The sequence below is a fragment of the Amia ocellicauda genome, chromosome 4, assembly GCF_036373705.1.
Source record: "Amia ocellicauda isolate fAmiCal2 chromosome 4, fAmiCal2.hap1, whole genome shotgun sequence".
In the NCBI taxonomy this organism is placed as follows: domain Eukaryota; kingdom Metazoa; phylum Chordata; class Actinopteri; order Amiiformes; family Amiidae; genus Amia; species Amia ocellicauda.
Window position 1 is genome coordinate 5974468 of NC_089853.1, and position 25670 is coordinate 6000137.

Below are 25670 nucleotides of genomic sequence, written 5' to 3' on the forward strand. Positions count from 1 at the left end.
AAAGTGCATGTGATAATGAAGTTGTAAAAAGTACTATAACAATTGCTGTATTTGCCAATCTTAGCACACCTGTCTGAGTGCTTTCTGTCCAGCAGGGGGAGCACATGCATCGCTTAACTGCAGGCTGGGGGGGCACTGCAAGAGAAACGCACCATGACAGACCCTGAAACCACAGTAAGTGCAGTTTTACTACAAACACTTTACCACAACAAACAAGCCACATCAAATAATAAGCCATTTATTGTTATTTACTGAGTCGCGTATACACAGGCAAAATGCACAGAAGCATCCAGTTTCAAAAGCAACATTTAAAATGTTTTTACACATCTCAATTCTGCAGAGCTGTAATTCGTTTTTACATAAGAGCATAATATATCCCTGGTCTTATAAAAAAAGAAAGAAAAGAAAATCCTCTTGTACACGACTACAGCATAAAAAGTACAAATGACCAAAGTACCACAAACATTATAATACAGGAGCCCACATGGTGAGAAATGGTACAAAACAGTGTGTCGTTGGAGTCGGATCAGCTTCTGTTTTACAACCACACTTGCACTAGTCTTGGCCAAAGCTGAGTGAACAAAATCAGTGAGTGAAGTCATACAAGACTGTGCACACCTGACTCAATCAAATACAGTCCAGGAAATCAGCCTCATTACTGTCAGTCCAGAAGCTGTCTTTAAATATGAACTGACTCGCTTTTTCAGGACGCTGAGAGAAGATATTATTAGATGTTAATCTGCATCTCACTAATGTGTTATTTTTTCACAAAAAGTATACAACCAATGAATTTGTAATGCATGTTTTTAGGTATTTCTTATGGAAGAATCTAGGTTTACATTTGCAAATCCATGCGCAAAATGGTCACATTTGTATGTGTTACTGAAACAATTAAGCCCTTATGTTGAAATATCTTCCCTATAGCTTATGTGTGTGTGTGTGTGTGTGTGTGTATTTTCTGCACTGCTTATGCACGCCTTTTGTGCCTGTGCAGTGATATATAATGATGATGACTGTTGGTATTGTTATTTAATTGGAGTTTTGATTCTAGTTATCATCAAAAAAGTTTAATTAGTGTTTTGCCATTTTACCCTTTGATCGTAAATTGGTATATAATTATTGTAGAGGCTTTATCTTGAGAGGACAACATATTTCATCCAAACGTCACAAAAGCACCACATGCAGTGAACAGTCAGTGCACTCTCTGAGGTGCTTTAAATCACAGCACTCACTCCATGCAGTGCGTCTCTGTAAATCTGCCTGTATCAGCACATTGTCCCAGCTGATGGCAGAGATGAGCTGCAGAGCAAAGTATATTTATTTCAGTTCAACAGATGTTTTTTTTTTATGACATATTTCAGAACCTGCCCTGAATGAAAAGCAGGAGCAGAACAATACTGCTTCTGCGGCCGGGCTCCCCGATTGCAAATTGAACAGGGTAGTTGTCAGAGCATGTTCAATCATAATGAGGGTTTAATTGTGAAGAAGCAATTCAATTTTGGTCGGTGGCAGGCGAATGTGAAAACCAGCTTGATAAATTAAAATTGAATTACTGGAGTTTAGTCTTAATTTCCTACAACAGGAGCGAGGCACAGGCGGCCTGGGAGGCTCGGTTCTCCAGAGCAGAGTGAGAAGAAAGCCTGCTGTTTAAGATTCAGATTTTATTTTTTTAACAAGGATGGGAAACTCAGAGGTGGGATGAACCAAAGCCAGAGGAAAACTTTATTCCTGGTCGGTTCATCTGGTCGTGGCAAACCTGTCTGTGCCTTTGTCAACCTCGGGGATGTGATTAGTATGTTTCCTCAAACACAGCAACATGAGGAGGGCAACACTCACATGCTTCTCTGGTGGACACAAGATAGAGAGAAGAACGAGAGAAAGACAGAAAGAAAGCAAGAGGAAAATAAAACACAGTTGACAATCCATAACACATACAAAATGAAAAACAATAAACCAATTTCTCTTTTTTTTGTGTGTGTTTTGTTAGTTTTTTTAAAGAAACACTCATTCAATAAATTAACGGGGACCGGCAGGGCGGCACGCTCATATTTCGTTCCTCTGCCTCGTGGGGCTCTGCAGTCTGTGCGGCGCCGGCTCGGGGTACACCAGGAACCCCGTGAAGGTGATGTACTTGCCGTGGTTGCTGTAGGCGCCGTAGCCTTCGTGCTGGTGGCTGTAGAGCCAGACTGTGTCGCCCTTGTGCAGCGACAGCATCAGACTCTGGCTCTGCATCTCCCGCCGCTTGGAGTGGCTGTCGTCGTAGATCATCGCCTGCACCTCCAGGTGGTTCTTCATCAGCTTCACCGACATGGTCTTGTGGGGCAGCTTGCCGATGGTGAATGAGAAGTAGTAGGTGCCTGGCACCCGGCAGGTGAACACCCCGGCCGAAGTGTTGAAGTCGTTGCCGATGTTCACGAAATCCGTGTCGAAGGTCATCGGCCGGTGCTGGACCATGCCCTGGTCTTCCCCCAGGATGCTCTGGCTCCGGGCCACGGAGAACGCCGACCTGGGATCCTCCTCCTCTTCCTCCTTCTCTTCTTCCCGCTCTCTCACCTCTTCCTCTTCCTCTGGCGGCGCCGGTTGATCAGACTGCATGTGCTCCGGCTCCCGCGCCCGCTCGCAGCCCTTCCCGGCAGAGGAGGAGGAGGAGACGGTCTCCAGGTGTCCGTGTCTCTGCTCCTGGAAAGGCAGGGCGTTCCTCTGGAAGGCGTAGACGTCGGGGTAGATCAGGTAGCCGTTGAAGGTGGTGTAGGGCCCGGTGTTGCTGTAGAGCGCGTACTTTGGATCGCCGTGTAGCCGCAGCCACACGGTGTCGCCGAACTCCAGCTGCAGCATGGCGCTCTGGCTCTGCACCTTCCTCTCCTTGCTGTGGTGTTCATCGTACACGATGACCTGCACCTCATTCTTGTTCTTCATCAGCATCACTGACAGGTTCTTCCGGGGGAACTTGCCCACCGTGAAGGAGAAGTAGTAGGCGCCCGGGATCCGGCAGCGGAAGACGCCCGTCTTGGGGTCGAAGTCCGCGCCGATGTTGACGTAGACCTTGTCGAAAGTCACCACCATCTTGGGTCCCCCCTCCATGCTGCTGGTCCGCGCCACCGAGAAGGCGGACCGCTGCTCCAGGACCCCCTCCGCCATGTAGGCCGACAACACCGCACCCGTCGCCTGCAGCAGCAACCCGATCAGGAGCGGCCCAGCTGGGGACATCTCTCCTGCGCACAACGAGAGACCTGCATTAGAGACAGCAGCACTTTCACACAGAGAAAAGATTGTGCGATTGTCATTGTGCGTTAATTACAGAGAGCTCAGTTGTTGTGCACTTGTTTGTGTACCACTGGGACTACCTCTGTATATACAAATATAAATGCAGGTTTCAGGCATTTCTCGTGTGAACTAAAATGTACTGAATTACTTTCAACCACATACTGTGCTGAGAAGCAGATTTGTTTCTCCTGTCCTGTACCGTCCTCCTCCAGTTCACCAACCCCCCCACTAGGAGACAGCACCGGCACAGACAGCCAGACAACCACACACCTGTGCTTTTGCTTTTGACAAGGTGCCACGATAAGGTAAAGGAGGGCTTGGGTTACTAGCTAGGCCGAAGTCTTGGCTTGTCCGTCACTGGCCGGCCACAGGCTGGACCTCATTACACGCACACATTACATCAGGCAGGTACATTATACCCTCATTAAAATGGCGTTCAGTTGGGCCACAATGAACGTCTGCCTCTCTCTGCTTCTCTCGTCTGGGTTTGGAATCAGGGGGCTGGCAGCCAGGCCTGGGCTCAGCGGACCGAACAGCCCCCACCTCAGTACAGTTCTTTGTTTTTTTTTCTTTTCTTTCTGCGCAAGGAATTAAATCTCCTTCTGTCAACTGCCGCCTCACTGCTCCTTCTCCCCCCGACACAGGGATCTCAAGCAACACCAGATTTGGTTTCCTGACAGGGGATCAGATTAGGGAGGGATGGGAGAGCTGACGAACACAAGAGCCACAGATATGAGGAGGAGGGTGTGTGTGGGGGGTGGGGGGACGCTTAGACCTAGGCCACAGACAATGGCATCTTTATCAGCGGGGAAAAATAGGAAACAGGTGACTGTGAACCAGTGCGGTGCAAATGCATACTGCACCCCCTATCCTCCCCCCCCCCACCCCAGCTTTCACTCTTTAGTGCTGTAGCCGCAATTCCAGTCTGGAGAACCTGACACCGGTGAAAAGCTGCTCCTGGCGAGAGCACTCTCTGCAGGGGAGGGTGAGCCTGGTGCTGGGGGGGCTACAGTGCCTTCTGGTATTTGTTCCTCCTCAGCTATCAATACGTTATTTGAGAAAATAAAAAAAACATGTTTTTTCTTCAAAAACCATCAGTCTCCTCGATAAGAAAGAGTATTCTTCAGACTATGGTTTTGCAGTTGGCTTTGTTCAGCTTCCTAATCTCGGGCCCATATCCCTGACCAACACTGACTGTAAAGTGGTGCATGCGTGGGCCTTTGTGCTTTTAAAGAATGACCCTCAATTACTGACCATCTCTGACCCCGAGCAACGAACCAGATTGTCCTGTAAATCCAATTTACTTGTGCAAATGTACTTGGTTACTACGTAACAGGAAAGCAGTGGTGTGTGTTAATCTGCCTGTGACACCAGCGGATCTCTGTACCGCTTTCCAGTCCGCGAGACTCTGGTTAGATTTGTTTTTTTTCCAAGTAGGCAACATAAAATGGAGCTTCAGTCACTCCTTATGGTGTCTGTGGCAATCGCTCAGCAACTAGATCCCTGGAGAAACTGTAGTACCAGTGCAGCACCACACCTCGGTCTATTTCACAGGTCGAGTTGCCTTCATCTAGCTTCAAGTGCCGCACGTTCAAAGCACCACACTGTGCAGTCTCAATTTAGGAGAGAGGTCAGTGACAGGACTCTTCTAGCAGGGAGGGTGTTTTGTGGCCGGCGGCTTTGCACCTGCTCTGAGAATAGCTCCCATTTTGACCTACTCTGTCTCATACCCTTCCCAGGGACTTCAAAGGCTACCAAACATTAAAAAAATGGAAGCACAGGGGACACAGCACACAGCGCAGGAAGAAACCAAGCAAACGCAAAGCTGGGGTTTTCATGTGCGCAGCGCCGGTACACCTCGGTGCCGTTGCAGTGCTGGAATGAAACAGAATGCTAGATGAGAGTGTAGTGACTGCTTTTCTTTTTTTTTGTCTTAAATGTAAATAAATAAATAAATGCAATGAAGTAAAAATGAAAGGAGTCACTGCTGGAGGATTCATGTTTTATTTCGCTTGCCTTTGTGTTTTAAAGTGGTTGTCTTAGCCTAGGTGAAGCTTTGATTAATCACCAGCCTCTCGTCCCCAGGGGACATGGAGGTAAATGCTTTTGTGATTAAATGCTCTCCATGAAACACACACCCAGGCTGAGCAATGTGGCTTTAGATTTACATGAATCCGCGGCCGCCTCCTTTACAGCTACAAGGGCTGGATTTCTCCATTGACCTGGACAACCTAAACATCTACAAGCTGATTTTGTTTTAGCTAGGTTGGAACAAAAACCACCAGGGTTGGGAACCACTGTACTAGAGTATCCAGACAGCTTAAGTTATTATACATACAATTATCAATCGATCAATCAATCAATCAATCAATCAATCAATTTCAAGAACATCCTTTGCAAAGTTGCCACAGAGCGCAATTAGCCCACTACCATCGGTTGGCATCCAGGCCATGTCTCAAGCTTGTTGCGTGCTCCACCTGTCGCTTTGCCTCCTGTACCCTGGCACTGGTTCTGGTGACCGTTATCGTGACTGACCACTTCCCTTTTCTCTGTGGTGTCAGTCTGGCTCAGGCTGCGGCCAGTTTTCCCTCCAGTCTCTTGCTTTACCACAGAAAAGCCGCTGCTTCCTGTTTCAGTCAGTGCTACTTAGCCAACACAACACTCATTGACCAAGCATTAGTGGCTTTAGGGCAGCAGTCCATTTTGCAATCCTCTTCCTGTATCACAGGTCTATACGTCTGTACTGGTAAACGGAGAGATGCAGCTACTGGGTGTATTTATTTTTCTACAGCAGTTGCATTGATGCTATTTACATCTGTCTAAAATAAACACTACAGCATCCCACACTGCAGTAACCTGTGTCTTACTTTCCCTGTAAAGTTTTCAGTTAAATGAAATTCCAGCACCAGTAACAAGCTCTTTATAGCAAGGTGCAATGGTATATAATAATTTAGATATGGTAGCTTGAACACGATAGATTTCTGCAAATAGAAAATGAAAAAAGCAAGGAAAAAAGCAGTATTTCATAACAGCCAGTCAATTTAAATGAAAAATAATTATTTTAGACACCAGGGGACCTAACCTACTTTCTGCGTAGGCAGTGCAATTTGTGTGCAGGTATGCTAATGAAAAAGGTTTCTAATCATTATCATTAAGTGATAAAAGGGAAAATGTAGTATTATTATTACCATTCATTAAGTGTTCTCACGGACACTGTGTACACAGCTCCTGCCTGCGCGTGTGTCTCTGTGTGTGTGCGTGTCTGTCTGATACCCCTGGGAAGAAAGCCCTTGTTTGATTTTTCTCTTTAAAGAACATTGTGCTGGGCTTGTCAGACTGTCTGTCAGGCGTCTTGCAGTCGTATCCCCCTGTGAACGAAGCTGGTACACAGCCAGAACAAATATTCCTTTATAATCGAATCCCTCGGGATGTGGCGCGAAATCCATTACGCAGGCGGGTAGGCCCATTCCTCATACTGCCGGAATTAACTAGATGATAAATGGTGAGCACAATCAGACTTCGGAGAAGGTGCTGAGCATCCTTAATCGCAGCAAATGAGCGCAGATGTTTCCTCGTTAGCAGACGTATTACTGTCATGTTTGGAGGAAGTGGAAGTCTTGACGATCGGCGAAGTGGAGTCTTTGTTTGAGCGCCGCGTTTGCTTTTTCCTCGCTGGTGTGGCATCTTAGCACACATGTCCCTGTCTGTGTAGCCACATGTTGGAGGTCCTTGTTATCAGGAGGGAAATTGACAACTGATATGGTACTAATTTTAAAACCTTTTTTAAATGTTTCCCCCATGGGTTTTGGTTGCGGATTAAGGTGTGGACCAGATGTAAAGATGGGCGTGGTGTATGGGGAGGTTTAATTAGGGATACAATTAAAGCGAGGAATCGAGTTATATATAGATATTTGGTTCTCACAGGTTTGTACTTTGTGATTGGCTGGCAGGTCACAGATTAATGTGGTCTAGGCCTAAGAGGTTACAGCAGCCAGCTTGTTCTTGATATACCAAAGAATCGACTTCACCGCGACTGAGCCCTGTAACAAATTGTTCTTGACTCCGAAAGTACAGGAGGCAAGCTTCACGTGTGGCCGATTCACCCTTAATTACAGCGCCTGCAATCTGTAATAAACTGTGGGTTGGTACATAAAACCAGGAGAGAGAAAAAACAACATCCACAACAACAACAACTCTGCCCATTTGTCGTGGGCATTATTAGTAGCCTTTGAGATGTGGTAATTGCTCACGGCCAGACAGAAAAATCTATCTCGTCTCTTAGTCAGTTGGCACCTGAAAAATCGGCAGGAGCCGAAGCGAGAGCAGCATCCGATCGATAACAGACCCGCGGCGTGGTCTGAGGTGAGGCACCGCCAGTCTCTTGGCACGGAGTCAGAACTGCAGGGAGATTTGCAATCAAATCAACCTGCCCGATAACAAGGGCCCAGGGGCCTCTCCGCAGCATCTGTGGGACTCATGCCATCTCCGGTGTTTTAATTCACTGCTGTATGAACACTTAAGGGATGTTTAATAAATCTGATATGCACGTATTTGCTCTCTCTTCCTTTTAATTGCTTGATAGATTACAATGTTATCTACCCCTTGCCGGAGTGTAATGATCTCAGATGAGGAGCCACGGACAAATCAGTATTCTACCAGCAGTTTATTACTCTCAATAGTGAATGACCTTTTTTTATAAGATAGAGGGGGCCAATAATTATATCATATAAGATTATACTGTATAAACCTTCAAGGAGTAAAGTGTCAGTACTAATAACTGTGTGGTTATGGTCAATTGTGTTTAGTGTGAGAGTAAAGGTCACATTAAGCTGTTATGTGTGGAGGTTAAAGGTCAGCACTTATGGTTCTGCTGTCAGAAAGTTCTCTCAGCGCTGCAGAAACCGCCAGCCTTGCGCAGCCCTGACGATCTGTCACTCGCACGCCGAGAGCTGGCCAACGCTGCGCTCCGCAGAAACAAACAAAGCTGGGGACAACATCATGTGAAACGAAACAAAAGGCATCCAGTTCTCATTCCCCAGCGTGTAAATATTTTATGCTGTGGCTCACAGAGTTTGCTCGACATTATGTTTTGTACAGATGTGTTTAGCTGACCCACATTTATTTTTCTGATTGAAAAACAAAAACGGAACCCTGCTCTAGGAATAGGAGGCGAGCCGGGATCAGGGCTGCGTTGCGCCTCGGGAAGCGCAGCCATCATGGGGGTCGTCCTTCATGCGCTCTGAGAAAAAACGATTAAAAAAAACCTGGACTTTTATTTGTGCGCTCTGGACTGCTTTGCTAACACTAAATCATTTGTAATTGTTGTTAACTGTGTTTCGTGGAAGGTCATACGGTGCTTTATTAATGTGTCCACCTAATTCTTCAGATGTCTGAGGCATTAGTAACTAGTAACTAGTAACTAGTAATTCATAAATTACACTGAAGAGTTACCATGAATCTTCAGAGCTTTTTTGCTGGCCTTTTCCCCCTGCTATAAAAAATTAACTTCTTATGCCTGTGGGGTTGAAATTAAGGAAGCTATCACTCCGTTCTCCACTGGCTATCGCTGGTACTTCGCTTCGTCTTGTTAGTTTCTCAATCTTCTCTTTTGGCAGCAAAGGCTGGCGAGAATAAGGACATGTTGTTTTTTGTGGCCTGCCAGTTGAATCTCCCCCAGTCCGCAAGGGTTAGACTATTTTTTACTGTCCTCCCAATAATACAGGGGTGAGAACGGGAGACTCAGCACGTCAGCGGGGGATAGGAGGATTGATCAGTCTGTCAGTCATTATCACGTCAGCAACCAAGCAGACGTGCGTGAGAGAGCTGAGAGATTGGCACGCACACTCACACACACTGAAAGAGATATCTTGGCGAAAAAGACTGTAAGCTATGCCCACAGACTTCTGCTAAAGGCCTCAAGGAAAACATTAAGCTCTGTTTTAGAGACCATTAGGAGAACCGGCCAGAATCATTGCTCTAATTGCGTGTCTCTGAAATCATAAATGACACACTGCTGTACACACAGGTACCCCCACCGCAATAAAGGAACAAATAATAGTGGAAGTGTCCTCTTTTCCACTTGTGTTTATAGATATCTGTCTTCTGCAGGATCCTAAGCGACAGTCCCATCACCGTGCAGCAGAGCAGGCTGAACATACCCATGCTGGGTGCTGGGTCAACACCAAGGATGAAAAGGCTGCTCAATTGCATGTTTAGACAAAAGTGCCATCAGCCCAGTTCCTCTTCCAACTTCTGCAATGCCATGAGTTGCTGTTTTCTTTACTGTCTGAGTCTGAGAATGAATCTTGTCATTTCACACAATACTTATTTTCTTGATTTAATCAATATAAAATCAAGGCCAGGTTTGAAATGTATTATACAGACACCTTCACACCTCCACCCAGTGAGGTTCTGTGCTGAACCCTATTTCCCAAATCCATCCCATGGCTTTCTCACATAAAAGTGTGACAACCACCCCACAGTATCCTGGACACCCAGGCCAGGAGGAAACCCACAAAGTTTAGTTGATTCAGAAAAGCAATAAATAAATAGTTTAATTCGCTATCCAGAAGACAGAGACCAGACCCCCATTTGAGCAGACTGACACACAGTCACAGGTCCCTCGATGTCACAGAAGAGTGAACGAGATTTCTGTCAGAAAGCTCCATGCCATTAAACATAATAGTTGTATTAGTAATAGTATTATTTTATTATTTTTTAATTTGGAATCTTTTGTGCAGCCCGCATTAATTAGCACCCAATTATTAATGACAGGATGTTACGGTTGACTTTGCTAATGAGGAAACAAAAGGAGGCACATTGTCACAGTTCTCTCGAGGCATTTCTCACTCTGTTCTGTTATCATTCTCCCTGATGATCCAAACAACGAACACCGAGCCGCCTCTGAGCCCCGAGAGGCAAACCAGATGAAAGAATGTAATCCTTTTATTAGCAATTAAATGTCATAAGCTATTTCTCCGCCGCCTGCAGACTTCCTCACTCTAACAGAGTGACTTGTAACGGCTCCGACGCTGTATTGTTCGAAATGTGCTCGGCATAGAGAGAGGCAGGGCAGCAGGGAAAGCACATGAGAATACAGATGAGAGGATCAGTTTTATTTTAGGTCTGAATGTTGTTGTGGGGATTTAAAATGTATGAATTAATTAAATCCAATTAATCAGTTAATTAATATGTCATAATATGCTTCTGTATTTATGTAACACTGTAGCACATCATCGAGATTTCATCATATTCACAGATTTTTAAAAATGATGGCGATATAAAAACACACAATTCATTAAATTATTATTATCATCATTATCACTATAAAGAATAATAAGAACAGTGATAATATATTCTAAACAATGGGATCAAACAAAGGGCACATGGGATCAGAATACCAGAATGAGATAAAAACCAATGATAACAACAATAGCAACAGCAACAACAACAGCCAAATCCACTCTCGTAATTGGCTACCCAGAGAGGCGTTTTCACAGATTTCGGGCCGGATTAAATCAAACCCTTGACCCACCTGCCATCAGCGATTTCCACACCAGTGATTACAGTGAAATTCATGAGGATGAGGAAAAAATGCAATCAGAGGAAAACATTAGGCCGCCACAGAGGAAGGCCTTCTGGTTTATTATCAGAGCAGCCCGAGTAACACATGTGCTGGTTGTCAGAAAATGGGGCTTTAATTACTCAAAAACAATAACCATAGAGAAAGAAAAAAGAAAAACTTGCACAAATCCAGGCGGTCAGTGTGGAAGATGCTGTAAATTGCCCCTTCGTAACAACAGAGGGCTAGGGGAAAAAATACAAATAAAAACCTGCCTTGTGAATGATTCAAGATCCGTGTTCCCCAAGGGCCAGCGGATTGTGATATCAATTATCAGGAGTTAGGAAACACTTCTGCCCAAAGTGATTTACAGAAACCAGAGCTACGATTCTGCTGCTGCTACTCCTCGTAAAATAACCATGGTCTTAGATCTCATCCACAGAGTAAAGAGCCCCACGTCTGAGTGCCTGGAGCCAGACCCTCGTTACAAAGCAAATCTATTAACCACTGAACCAAGCAGCTTTCATAGGAGTTAATAGATCATGACCTGTGACGAGGGGGATTGGTTCAGGTAAGAGAATAATTAATTCAATTAACTAATTAAGGGCCTAGGAGGAGTGAACTGTGGAGTGCCCTGTGGCCCCCGGAGGAGCCGAATTAAAGACATCTGTATTAACTCTATTCCGTCCGCACTTGTCAGCTCATTTGTACCAGGATGTGTGCTTGTCGTACTGGTTGGATTTACTGCACTTTGTCATGTGTTGATGTTTCTTGTGAAAACCGCAAGGTGCCCTGGGTAATGGTGTCACTGAGAGATAAATCATAATAAATAATAAGCGTCTGCAATGGCCGGGTTTTTCCATGTCAGGCTGTTTCACTCGGGCCCTAACGAGCGGTTTGGCGCCCCAAACGCTCGCGTCTTCATTACTGCGCGGAAATGTCAGCAAACCACGGTGGATAGGAGCTGCTTTTGTTGTGGGGATGATTGCGTTCAATTGCTTACAGTAAGCCGGGCTGGGAATTGTCCTCTTCGCATGGCGTAAGTGCCTTTCATCTCGCGTTTGTACCAGACTGTGCTCGGAACGCGGCCCAAAACAAATTGCGTCTCGCCCTCCTCTCTCGGCACCTCATTAGCGCGCAGCCACATGCCTTTACAATGCAAATCTTAATCGGCATTGAAATTGTAATCTGCCCATCCCTTTTGTCGCACTGCACACAGTTTTTTTCCTGTAATGACAGGAGTGTACTTAACAAATCCTGTTTCCTCCTTGCTGTTGTTCGAGGCTCCTGCCGTGGCACTTGTCTTCAGCACGGCGCGGTCATTAGGCCGGGTAGTAAACCCATAGAAGCATCTCCTCCACCAGGGAGGGATCTGACCGGAGCAAATCCTCTTAATACGTCCCACAGCCGAGGTTACTGTGACTCTGCAGCTCAGCGGAGGCCCACTGGGAGGAGGGGGACTTCGTTGGCCTGCAGTCCTGTTTCTAGCAAAGCTCTAGATTGTCCTTATTATTTTGATTTTGATTATTGCTAAACACTGACTCCTCCCACAGCTCGTGTGTCACACTGTTTAGTCTCGCATGGTATTTCTTGCTCCCGTAAGACATTGTTTGGTTGTGTATTCCTTTTTTTTTTTTTCAATTACCCCAATGAGTTAATGAGTATCTCACACGCCAAACAGTTACTAATTTTTTTTTTGCTAACATGTTTGCTTTTTCCACATTTACATCTCTGTATGTACGGATGTATGTATGTATTTTTGACAATTAACATTAATAAGCACAATTAAACAATTAGCTGTTTTAGTGGCTGTTCCACTTAATGCGTCTCTTAAGGCAACAATAGTTTCACAGAGTGGAGTTAAAGGGAAAACAAACAATATTGCATACTATGTACAACACCCTATAAAACCCCTATCCCTCTTTTACACAAAAATAACACACTGCACTAAAAATAAATAAATACATAAACAAACAAACGAACATGCTCCTGTCTTACACGTGGCCAGACCTGAGGGGAAGACAATGGCTATTTTAAAATGATGTACTGCCCACACCCGATCCTTTACTCCTGCAGCACTGCATTAAAAACAGAGTTTAAAAAAAGTGGGTTAGAACCACACAGCTCCCTGTGTGTCAGAGTGATTAAAAACACACCTGAGGACCTCTGTGAATTCAGTGAATTTCAATACAGGGTTTGATATTTACTTTAAACATGAAAAGGCTTTCATCGGCACTATGCTGAACCTGCCACCTGGCGTAGAGGAGGCCGGGGGGGCCGCTGGGAGCTGGACTGCAGTGTGCCGTGCGAGCAGCTCAGAGACCCAGCTCTGCCGCAGTCATCCCGACTCTCAGGGGCTCCCGGCAGCATAGGGGGCTGGCAGGGGGCTGCACCGACCCCACGGCACGCAGCCCGGCGCTCCTGGAGGCTGCGTCACCAATAGAATACTTACACCTTCAAAAACGCAGTCACTAAACCTATAAACAGCCCCCGGCTCCTTGTACAGAGACTGATCTCTGACTGGAATTTTAAGCAGCTGTGTGCACATGGATTTTATGGGCATAATTCTGTAGTTAATAGATGTGTTTTTTATCTTTTATAAAACTGCAATAGATTAGTGTAGTGTGAGCTGGAGAAATTCCCCAAGAGTGCAGTAGCCTCCGTCTGTCCCCTCCATCCCAACACACACATCTAAACACTGGTAAGTGTTACACAGCACCCCAGCACAAAATATATACTTGAAGGATATTTAAAACCGCTTCTCTCTGTAACAAAACCGATTCCAGTTGTTATGCGGCCATTTTTACTCCTCGTCAATCTTCAGATACCCACAGTTATATTTTCTATACTGGAAGACACAGTGGTGGTTGTTTTCTGTTATGGATTTATCATATATTTAGCCGATTCTCCTTTCTAAGCATAAAGCGTTGCGTTTTTTCCTCTCCCTAGTGCCATTGAATCCCCTCCCCTTACTGTTTTCACCGCATTTATATCTCTTTCCCTGTCTGAATACATCGTGACCTACATCTTTTCACAAGCCCATCCACCTCCACAATGAGCCCCATCCATCCGCCAACAATAAGACTCACAGCGGGAGAGAAGACATCTCTCTCAGGAGGCTTCAGACATCTATAAATCTAATAAGAGTAATAAAAAATACATCATCCTCACAGATCTAACATAAGCATGATTTTTATTATGAAGAAAAACTAAAGAAAATAATAAGACGAAGAAGTCACACCGGAGGATGTGCGGTACAGAAGCGCCGAGGTGTGGCCGGGTGTTATTGTGTTGGGTATGAGTGACAGAGTAGCCAGGACTGATTGATTGTCAGGAGAAATGCAGCAGAGTTTTATTCCTTTTTAATTGTGAATCCCGCTGCCGCTAAAGCAACGAAAGCCCCGTGAAGCGCACACACAACTTCCTACAATGCCCCTGTGACCTTCCACGAGAAGCCAAAGAATGGCCCCCTTGCCTTTATATAGAAGTCTTCAATTTACTGGATAAGAGGGGGTCTGAAAGTCAATTTCTAGGAGAAGCCATCCTGTGGTTTTTTAGTGCCTACTGAAATTTCAATTCCTTAATGCATTTCTTCTTTATCAAATCAAAATATATAACCAGACATAAAGGATTTCAACAGTTCTTGGCTTTTGATTCTTGACTTTTGAGGCACAACACCTCTAAGATCATTTGCAGCCTGCAGAGACGTATTAAATCCATCCAGTTAATCAGCTAATCAGACCGACTTAATCTACTGGGAGCTTGGATAGAGCAGAGCCAGGAGACACTGTTGGGAAACCAGTTGGAGCATCTTCCTGGTTCATGAGTAATCGGCGGTTAGTTATGGTGATTTGCTTGCTCGTCTTGGTTTGATCAAGCTGGTAAAAGTTTCATTTTTTCCCCTTGCTCTTTCTCTCGCTCTCTCTCTCTCTCTCTCTCTCTCTCGTTTCAGATTCCACACCTTCTGGTGTCTGCAGTAGGTTGACCCAAATTAATAAGCTTTGGTTCATTGCCTGCGCTGCACCTGACATTTAGCTCGGAGGAACAGAGATAGTATTTTTCAGACTTGTGAGCTCAACAGGGGCTGAATGGGAAGCAGGAATTCATAAGGAAATGGATACAGTTCACAGGAGAGAGTGAGAGGTTTGCATAACAGAGGAGGGAGCAGCGGAGGGTGTAAGATAAAGGGAGACTGAAATAGAGCCGGAGAGAGAGAGAGAGAGAAACAACCCGGAGAGAGATTTGCGAACGGCACATCAAAAGGAAAACGACGGCTTTTGAAATGGATGGTGAAACAATAATAATAATAAAAGAAACATGTAAGTCAGACATATCTAACAGAAGGCTGGGTAAGTGCTAGCGACACACAAACTCAGACATGTGCGGGGTTAACAGTGCGCAGGCCTGAAATAATGGGCATCCTTTGAGACAAATTTGGTGTTTCTGTGTCTTTGAAAAGTACCTGCATCCTCTCTTCACCTCACAGGACTGAAGAGTTTTCTACTTATCTACTAACATTGGTGACTGGGAAATGCAGATACTGTAATACCAAATAAAATCATTCATTTTCAGCTTTTTTGCCTCTCTTATCGCCTGCACTGCACCCTCACTAGGTAGTATTTCTAAAGAGCGCTGCATTATTGTTGCTTGCCAGTCAGGTAAACATTATCCAGTACAGGGTAGCTCAGCATGTTACATTTTAAAAGTAATATATATATATATATATATATATATATACACTCAAACATTTAATCGGTCCGTTCAAGTTCTAAAGCGTTAGCCTTTTTGGGAGGTGGATTTTACTGCCACTTTGAGCGCCCAAAAAGTCTGCTTAAAGTGATAACGGAGAACCGGGTCTAAAAATGGAAACAGGTCTCTGTGGGACAAGAGCAACTTGAAAGAGATTTTTTTTTTATCTCCAACTTTTCACTGGATTAAAATTCAAATAAACAGTTTTTTAGAATAAAAGCACTAAGAGCATCGCAGAGCTGTCTGTCTTTTGTCTTTCCTCACCAAAGGCTTATTTTCTAGTACGACGCTGAATGCATAAACTAATCCAATCAACTGTCCCCGGCATTTCTCGTCACTGTGGTGGAGACTGTATTTCTCAGGTGACTTTAAAGGCAGCGGCCGAGATGAAACTGCAGTAAAGTCTCAAATGACTGCATGCTCACCTCGCATCAGTGCCATGGATAATTTACTGGTTTTATGCCATCCTGTTAGTTGTGTCAGTCCCAAAGATACACTGATTGAATTAGCTAGTCAGTGTGTTGGTTTTTTTAGTGCATTTTATTAATTGTGCCTAAAAAGTAACAATATGACAATCTAACCCAAAGCATCACTTCCCTGCCGAGAGTCAAGCGATTAGGATGACACTAATGATCAGATTTGGGTCACACGATGGGATCTGGTTGTTGCCTCTCTTTCCCTCCAGCACAAAGATAATTGTAATGAGATTAGCACTCAGCTGACGGGTTCCCAATGGCCCCACTGCCCGAGTTTTCTACATCTCTCGTGCAACGACGCCAGAGGCACAGCTGGCAGGAGACAGACTGCCAGAGAAGACTGACGAGTTGTCTTTGGAAAGCGTAAACAAGGCCCGGCACAAATGCACACACAAACATCAGGACAGAAAGCCTTTGTTTCCAGTATGGAGAGACTGGACTGGAGAGGAGAATGCTCGGCCCTGGGAAAGGACGAAGCTCCCTGACATTGACCAGCCATCTTTGTCTCCTCGCCCCATGCCAGGTTGGGTCATGTGACGTGCCAACGCACCCAAGGAGTGAACTTCTCCATCGACACCCCAACCCCACCCTCAAGTGTCTCCCCTGAGTCCCTGTGTCTGGGATTTGCAGGAGCAGGACTGTGAGGCTACATTTAAACCTTTTTTCATCACATTGACTCGCACTTTGTTTGGGAAAAAGGCAGCAAGCGGGACAGTGGTAATAGCAAGTAGTCATTTTAAAAAGACACCCCTATACAACACATAGATCAGGGGAGGAACTGTGTCAGGAACCGCCTGCTGATACCAAGATGTGCCTCTGGTTAATTTTTCTGGAGATCAGATCCAAAAGGAATATACTGTACTGTAACACATGTAGAGTTCCTGTCCACAATGCCAAAAGGAAGACAGCAAATGTCAAACCAATCCACAAGAAAGAGGACAAAACTGAGCCAGGAAATTACAGACCAATCAGTCTCACCTGGATCACTTGTAAAATGTTGGAAAAAATGATTAGACAGAAAATAGAGGAGCATCTTAATGAAAACCATATTCTTGGAGATAGTCATGGGTTTAGATGAGGCAGATCATGTCTTACTAAGTTATTAGAGTTTTTTGAACATGCAACTGCAGCGGTAGATCAGGTGAAAGCATATGATATGATATACTTAGATTTCCAAAAAGCTTTTGATAAGGTTCCACACCAAAGACTGATCCTCAAATTGGAAGCTGTAGGCATTCAGGGTAATGTAAGTAGATGGATTATGAACTGGTTGATGTCTAGGAAACAGAGGGTGTCGATTAGAGGAGTCACTTCTAACTGGAGTGAGGTTGTTAGTGGAGTTCCACAGGGATCAGTACTAGGGCCTTTGCTTTTTCTAATCTATATTAATGATCTGGACTCTGGGATAGTTAGCAAACTTGTCGAATTTGCAGTTGATACTAAAATAGGTGGCTCAGCAGATACAATCTTGGCAGCACAGGCTATTCAGAGGGACTTAGATAATATTCAGTTGTGGGCCGACACCTGGCAAATGACATTCAATGTGGACAAGTGCAAGGTAATACACACAGGTAACAAAAATGTCCACTATAATTACACTATGGGAGGAATAGAACTAGATGAAGTAACGCATGAGAAAGACCTAGGAGTCTATGTGGACTCCTCACTTTCCCCATCCGAACAATGTGGGGAAGCAATAAAAAAGGCAAACAGGATGTTAGGGTATATTGTCAAAAGTGTAGAATTGAGAACAAGGGCAGTGATGTTCAGACTGTACAATGCACTAGTTAGAGCTCATCTGGATACTGTGGACAGTTCTGGGCTCCACACTTCAAGAAAGATATCGCTGCTCTAGAGGCAGTTCAGAGGAGAGCAACCAGACTTATTCCATGTCTGAAGGGAAAGTCCTGCTGAGAGACTGAGGACCTGAACCTTTTCACCCTGGAACAGAGGAGACTACGTGGGGACTTGATCCAAGTCTTCAAAATCATGAAAGGCATCGACCACATCAAACCAGAGGAGCTTTTCCAGATCAGCAGGGACACGAGCACCCGGGGACACAAATGGAAATTGGGCTTCAAGGCATTCAAGACAGAAAACAGGAGACACTTCTTCACACAGAGAGGCGTCACAATCTGAACAAACTCCCCAGCGATGTGGTAGAAGCTGAAAGTTTGGGAACATTTAAAAATAGACTGGATAGGATCCTTGGATCACTTAGATATTAATGAACACCAAACGAGCACGATGGGTCAAATGGCCTCCTCTCGTTTGTAAACTTTCTTATGTTCTTATGTTCTTCTTAAGAGCCAATTGTCCGCAGGAAGAGATTCACACCTGACCTTAGACCCTTCTGATGAGCACACCTGAGGGGAGAAGGGGGTTGCCATGATTTCCCACTTTCTGCAGGGCCTCCGAGGTTAATGTGACAGGTTTGCCTCACTAATGCATTTTCCTCTCAGATGCTTTTTGTCAAGGTTTGCAAATCTGTTCTGCTTTTCTTTCTCATTCTGTGGTTGCTACACAAGCTTCCTGTGAACACCTTTTAACAACGGACCTCCCAGCCCTGCTTTGTGTTCAGAGCATCAAACCGCTGTGTGTGCTCTGCATAAAACCCAGAGCTGGTGGTCAGGAGAGCAGGAGCAGGGGAATGAAAATGCAACGTTTCCCATCCCGCTTTGCTCATTTTCCTTCTCTATGTTCGACAGCGGGCTGCAGAGAAACGCTCTAGGGAGTTGAGTGTCAGGAAGGGAATTTAATCTAAATTATGGAAAAAGAGGTAAGTTGAAGGCACAGATAAGCAAAAGGCCAACCAACCGTGCAAAACATTAACCGCCGACCGTGTCTGATCAGGTTTGCAAATGCACAAGATAAACGTCTTCACTCTGAGTGCAATATCACCGGCCGGCTCGTATCGGGGAGTCTGCGCAGTGTTCCTCGGTGCGATGCGGCCCTGCACTGCGCTGCTCCGTGCCACGGGAGGCACATGAGGGAGTCTTTCACACATCGCCTCACCGCAGCCTTCAGAGTGTGTGATGGCTGGCAGCCGACGGGCAGCGATCGATGGCTCATACCATCTGACTGAACATTTTGAATTTGACCCTGTGGAAACCCTGCAGCAACTGCCCTGCAAAGCCCAGAGGAGACAGGGAAGAAACTAAAACCAATTACTCGTTAAAGTGGAACGGACATTTACAAATGAGAAAGAAGAGGAAAAAATCTTGGCAGCCTCCTTTTGGTGGAGGAACATGGTGATAACTCATGACGGCCTTTAGGACAGGGTTTTTATTTCATCATGGTGTCATTAAATGAAATGCACAGAGGAAAGGCAACAAGCAAGAGAGAGCCTTCCAGACTTTGCCCATCTTTTCTCCGTCAGTTGAGAGCAGTGTTTCCGTCCCCGGCCCCCAGTATTGTCAGTATTGATCACATGGTTGGCTGATTTGTTCCAACACTCACAACTCTTTCTACAAAAAAAGAGCATCCCTTCTGTTCTGTCCTACTTCTGCTTGTATTTAACATTAGTCGGGGGCCTCTGGGACCAAACCCCAGGCCGCTCCCTTGGGAGAAGACATTTTTAGCATTATGGATGCCTGTGCAGAAACACAACTGAAGATGCCCTTGTTATTCTCACCAAATATGTCACTGGACTTGTCTTTTTTATTTCACTGTTACCAGTCATGCTAATGACAATGGAAATCAATGTGAGAAAAACTAATAGAGCTGAAGTCTGAAAGACCGTACATTTTAATTGTTCATCTTACAATCTACTTTATGAAGCTCAGTCCTCTCTCTGTCTCTCTCTCTCTCTAATTTAATCTACAGCCAAGACAGGCGATTCACAGGAGACCCACAGTGCGTGTCTACTCTCTGAAGTGCCAGTTTGTGATGGATCTGACAGCTTTAGTCTGAGACTGTCAGCAAAGTAAGATCACACCCGTACATCTGCACCTGTGAGGAGGCATGCTTTAGCCCCTATCAATACCAAATACGAAAATAAAACAGAATCCTTCCATATCACATCTCGAATGTTCAATAGAAAATGTTTTTCAGTCCGAAAATGACAGAGCATTTGGAAAAGGGAACCACACTTGACTGAAACATGCAATCCATGTTGTTTGAATCAGGTTTGATTCTAGGGTGTAGAAAGGAGGACGGTAACCAATAATCACCTGTATCTGCACTCAATATCAGTCACAAACAAAGCCAGCACAATGAAGAGAGTGGGAGCCCAGGGGAGAGCAAACGTTTGCCTCCTCTCTGCAGCTCTTGGTTTTCTCAGCTGCAGTGGTTGTGTTTGCGTTCCTGGTTGGAAAGCCGTGTTTTTTTCCCCCCGCCAGTTAAACCACAAACAGTGTTTCTCGTAAACTTCTCTAAACTCTCTCTTTGACACTATCAGCGTGGGTGTGAGAAGGCCGAAGGAAGAAAGCCTTTCGCACCATTTCCGAAAGTGTGGAATCTATTTATGTGTGTGTGGGTCTTTTTAAACCGAGAAACGCAAATTGTTCTTGATCTATGCTTACTAAAATCTATTTTCCTCTATTTCAATCTAAATGTTTTGTGTTTCCCCCATGTTTCTTTTCTTTTCTTTTCTCCTCCCAAAGGCTTTTCTCTATAAACACTTTGCTTCCGCCGTGGAGGGAATAAGCAGCTGTTTAATGATATGGATGCATTCATGTTTTAATTCACTGACGCATCCAGTCGTTTGTTTAGAGTGTCTTCAATGCATTGCTTATTTCGCTCTGCATGAGTAATGCGTCAGTGGTGTCATATTGTGTGACAATGTGTGTAACTCAGATTGCGCACAAACAGAAAATATTTAAAATTGCTCCTGACATTTCTTTCACGGAGCACTTTATGTTTTTCTCTCTGCTGTGATGCACAATTCTTTATGTACAGGCTGCCAACCCGCCTCGAATGTGTCTTTACAGTCTCTATTCATCGCAGACCAGCACATGTATAGAGATGCATGCATTGGTATAAGAGTGGGTGTTATGAAACACGATTATATAGTAAATCCTTATCACACTGAGAGGGGCCACAGAATTACCATTTACACAATATCACGCCTGCACTGCGGGTCTGTAACCTCCGAGATGTGCGCAAACCGGCCGACTGCGTCTTATCAGGCTGCCTCACCTGAGCAGCGGTATGTGAACAGACAACAACACAGCGCTGTGCCATCGGGAGCCAGGAGATTATGCGAAAGGATAGAGAGGGAGGGAGGGAAATTCCCATGTGGTCTTGTGGTGAGAAGTATAGCAGAAGGCGCAGTAGTTAATCTCAGTCACAGACTACAGCCCTGGTCTCCAGCTCTCCGGGAAAGATTAGCCGGCAATTGAAAAGTGCACTTGACATTAATTCCTGGATAATATTGTTCTGCTGTCAAATGTCTGGGCTAATTACAAACTTTAATTAGGAGGGTGAGACCTGGGGGGTTTCATCATGAAGCCAGTAGGTTTTGGCTGTAGGCTACTATGCGTTTTTAAAAGGGCTTTGCGTTTGAAATATACATTAAATAGGCATCCCTTTGTGCTGTATCGTTGCTCTGTTGTGTGTGGATGCTGATGCACAAACACAAAGACTGCCCCCCCACAGAAGCCCCTCCTGGCATCCCAGTTATTTCATTATGTGGAGCTGTTATCAAATTGCCAGCAGACATTTTGCTAATAAAATCCTCAAATGTCATTGCTGTGCCATTGCTTTCTTCATCTGAATCTTAATTTGAATCTTCCCCAATGCACACTATTATGATGTGACCTTCTGTTGAATAATAAGCAGCAGTCCTTCTTTTTTTTCCTTTCTTTTTCATTAACTTTGGGGGAATTAAATTGCTGTTAAAATGAACCAAACCAGCCCAAACTGTAGAGACATTTATCAGAGCTCATCCGCGGCAGAGCAATTAGTCTAAGCTGTTTCTTGTCAATATGATCTTTATCTCCTGTGACAAACTCGATTCAGGGACATCAGATGTCCATAAACCCCCCTAGCTGTGTTTTATGGGTCTCATCTGCTCCTCACAGTATGTCTGTCTGTCTGCCCATGTCAGAACTGCAGGTCCAGGTCCTAAACCCAGCTCTCAGTGCTCAGAACATGTGGATGCCAGGAGCAGCCTGCGTGGTGCGGTGCAGTCGCAGAGCCACAAAACCATCTCTCCCCGGGAAGAAAGACACACAGAGAGACGCACAAGTGCACCCAGAGGTTCCGGCTCAGCCCGGGAACTGAGGTAAAGCATTTCACAGTCTCCTCTGCCAGGATGGTGCTCAAGTCACAGCTAGACCACCAGGCTTCAGTCAAATCGCTCACAGATGACGAATTACAAACAAAGCCTTTATAATGCGAGGAGCCCGTTGACACAAATTACTGTAGACTCACTGGCATGAGTCCACCTGCTCCTCTCACAGCGCACCAGCAACTGACCACATGGAGACGCAAACTGGGAATTTAACCAGCTCCACAATGACATTTCCTGACTCTCTGACCGGCGGCAGATCTTTATCCTTAAGGCAGTGCAGTTTTCTAAAGCTCAGATTGAGAAAGTCTTGGCCAGTCACACTCCTGGCGTGCCTTGGCATGTGTTTATTGTCGATGCACACCGGTCTATACAAGGCTACCGAAGCAATTGATGCAAGCCAGCCTTAAATTCAGAGATCTGGGGAGATGAGCCATAGTTATTATTCAGCTAACACCAAATATCAATACATCAATACATTGATATTGTACCTATGTTCCCCTGCCCTCTAGTAAAAAGCAGCTCTACCTGTGCTGTGCATTTATAAAGCATAATTGCCTTTTAAAGTCCACACCTGGCACCGATGCTTCCCTGCAGAGGTGTGAGTTCCAGTCACTCATCCCTGTGCCGTGTGGTGCTCGATTTTACACCAACTGGGGGGGAAAGGGCCCCGCGCTCGGGAGAAGCACAGGCTCTGCATGTGACGGCGGTGATTCGGCATCAAAGTTAATGCCCTGTGTTAGAACAGGAGGCTGACACTTCCAGGATTGTTTGACAATCCTAATTCAATATTGATGCTGTTTGATCAAGCCAAATCAATTATGCATCCTTTTTGTGTGTGTGTGTGTGTGGAATGTATGTGGGCTGGAGGCGAGCGGGGTGCGTCTCCCTGCCAGCGTTGTACAGTCACAATTTAGAGACACAGACGCAGTGTATATGTGCGAGTGTGTGTGTGTGTGTGTGTGTGTGTGTGTGTGTGTGTGAAGTGAGTGGAGAGTGGAGTCTCAGAGTAGTAGCCCACAGACAGTTCTCCTTACCTGGGTTTTGCAGGGAAAATTGTCAGAGGTCGTGAATGAAATCCAGAGGCGATGTCCTTCACTGAAATGCCAGCTGTCTCCGAGCGTCCTGGCAGCTACAGTGCTGCGGTGAGGCGGGAGCAGGTAGTGGAGTAGAGGGATCAGTCCAACGAGCCCCTCTCTGTATCCTCAGAAAAGCTAAACCTACTGCTATCTCCCCGCTCGGCTGTACATGCATATACACTGTAGGCACCAGTAGAGGGATTTGAATATGAAAGGGGTCCCTCTCCTGTTCAGGGGGGTTCTGGAGGGGCTGTTTCACAGAGTGTCCCCGGCAACAGGACTAATTGCAGGGATACGAGGGGCTCCTGTATTGTCTCAGGGTGTTCCCGAGGACCCAGGCACTCACTGGCCGGAGTGGGCTGTGGAGATCAGGAGGAGACGGGGGTGTGGGTCTGTCAGGGTGGGATTACAAAGCCCCGTGGGTGCGCTGGAGAGAGGAGCGAAGCATGTGAAGTAAGATGCAGACTTCAGGGGGAGGGAAAGCAGAAATTAGCCCAGGCGGTTCTAAAGGTTTAATTACAGGCAGGATTTGTTCACTGGGTATTAGATGATAACAACTGCCCGGGGTGGGGGGGGCTCCTGCAAGTGGATTTTAGCACTCATCCTCTGGTAATGTCAGATTGCTAAAGGCGGAGCGAGGAATGCTGTGTGTTTTGTGTCTCTTTATCCCCTCGAATTTGGCAGCAGATCTGCCAGCCACATTACTCCAGATTCCTGCCCTCTCTCACTCTCCGCCGTTGATCTGTTCCTGCCTCCCGGTGCGTCTGCGAGCCGCGCTGGTGCGCCGTGAGGCTTGAGCGTTCCTCGCCTGCGCAGGAGGGAGCGCGTGTCTGTTGACCAGATACCAGCACTCCTTGTGTCGCTCCATATGGGCGCTGCCTCGATCCGTGTCAGGCTCGTGCATCACAGACATGACAGATGAAAGGGTCAGGAGGGAGTGAAACGGGGAGGGAAAGACTTTTTGAGAAGCTCCTGGGACGTCTCTTAGGCTTCATACTGATACAGTCCCTAGAAATACTGGTGCCCGTTGGTGGTGTGAGGTTTTGTTCCTCATTGATCAACAACAATGCACAATGCTCTCTGTTCTCCATGGCAACGGCGCCACTGTTTAAGACAATCCCGAACAATGCTGTCGCAGGTGTACGTACAGTTCAGCTGACAGTGGGCTTATTGTCATCCCCCCGGGTTGTACGCGATACAGTCGAGGAGGGATACCCTGACAGCCTCCACAATTGGCCCTTTGTGTGCGTCTTTCTCTCAGGGCTGATCGTTAGACAATGGCCGGCCAGTCGGGTCAAAGGTCAGGTGGTCTAGGCATTTGCAGGTCACACATCAGCCCCTTCTGGTTTGTGAATGAAGCCAGTAAAGCTCTCCTGTCTTTAAACGGGAGAAGAAAGGAGAAACAGATATAGTTATCTGTTAGCGGTCCGGGCATCTATCAGGTGATGATTTTATTTGCGTTGAGCTTCACAGTCCCAAGGTGCATCCCATCCTTTTGTGTTCACTCCGAAATCCAGGCGATGAATGCGAACGGCGGTGAAGCACCAGCAGATGTTTTGTCTTTTGATGATGTGTCACTTATTTATTTATTTATTTTATTATTTCCTGCTGACTTTGTCACTTAAACATCAAAGGCTTGGAGGGTGGGGGTGCTGTGGATCCAGCCAGGCTTGCGCACTCTTGGAAAAGCGTGTGATCTCCGGCAGCCCGAAGCGTTCCATCAGGCATTCCAGCACAAGGGCTACAACTCCAATAATTATTGCGCAGTAAAGAGCTGTTTGAGGTTCTTGCTTTGTTGGGAAGCGACCCTTTCCAGCCGACGCGTGCGACTTCAGACAAAGTTATTAACTCACAGAACGCACAAAACTAATACTTTAAAAAGGAATGATCTAACTATAGGGTTTATTCCAGATCAATTATTTCCTACAACACGGGCAGAGACCGGAATTTGACCCGACTACATGATGCAGCACAAAGGGAAGCTGTGGGGGGGTCTACCCAGTGTTGTATAAGGGGATTTGATAGGATTTATATTGAGACTAGTGCATAGGCACTAGAAAGCTAGTCAATGCTATCAAAGGGGTTGGGGGGAAGCTAAAGGAAGCAGAAATGCAGCAGTAACGATAGCAACTATACAGTCTTCAAGCACAAGGTTGCTTTTGAAACACTGTAAGGCAAAACATCGTATTCCCACTTTCTGAAGGAGTTCCCCCAGGATTCGAGACAGAGCGAATGGCTGGCCAAGACGAGGGAGAGCAAAGACAAGAGCCGAGGTAAAAATCACAGGGCTGTACAAGGGTATAAGCAGG

At 45.7% G+C, this 25670-nt stretch overlaps 1 protein-coding gene across 1 annotated transcript; it reads right to left on the reverse strand.

Annotated features, from left to right (window-relative positions):
- Positions 1-218: 218 nt before the first annotated feature.
- Positions 219-23673, reverse strand: c1qtnf4 (C1q and TNF related 4). Its single transcript, XM_066700696.1, has 2 exons — positions 23320-23673; positions 219-3212 (listed from the first exon to the last, which is right to left on the reverse strand). Exon 2 carries the CDS (start codon positions 3205-3207, stop codon positions 2044-2046), a length of 1164 nt encoding a protein of 387 aa, XP_066556793.1. The 5' UTR covers positions 3208-3212; positions 23320-23673; the 3' UTR covers positions 219-2043.
- Between the last annotated feature and the right edge of the window lie 1997 nt (positions 23674-25670).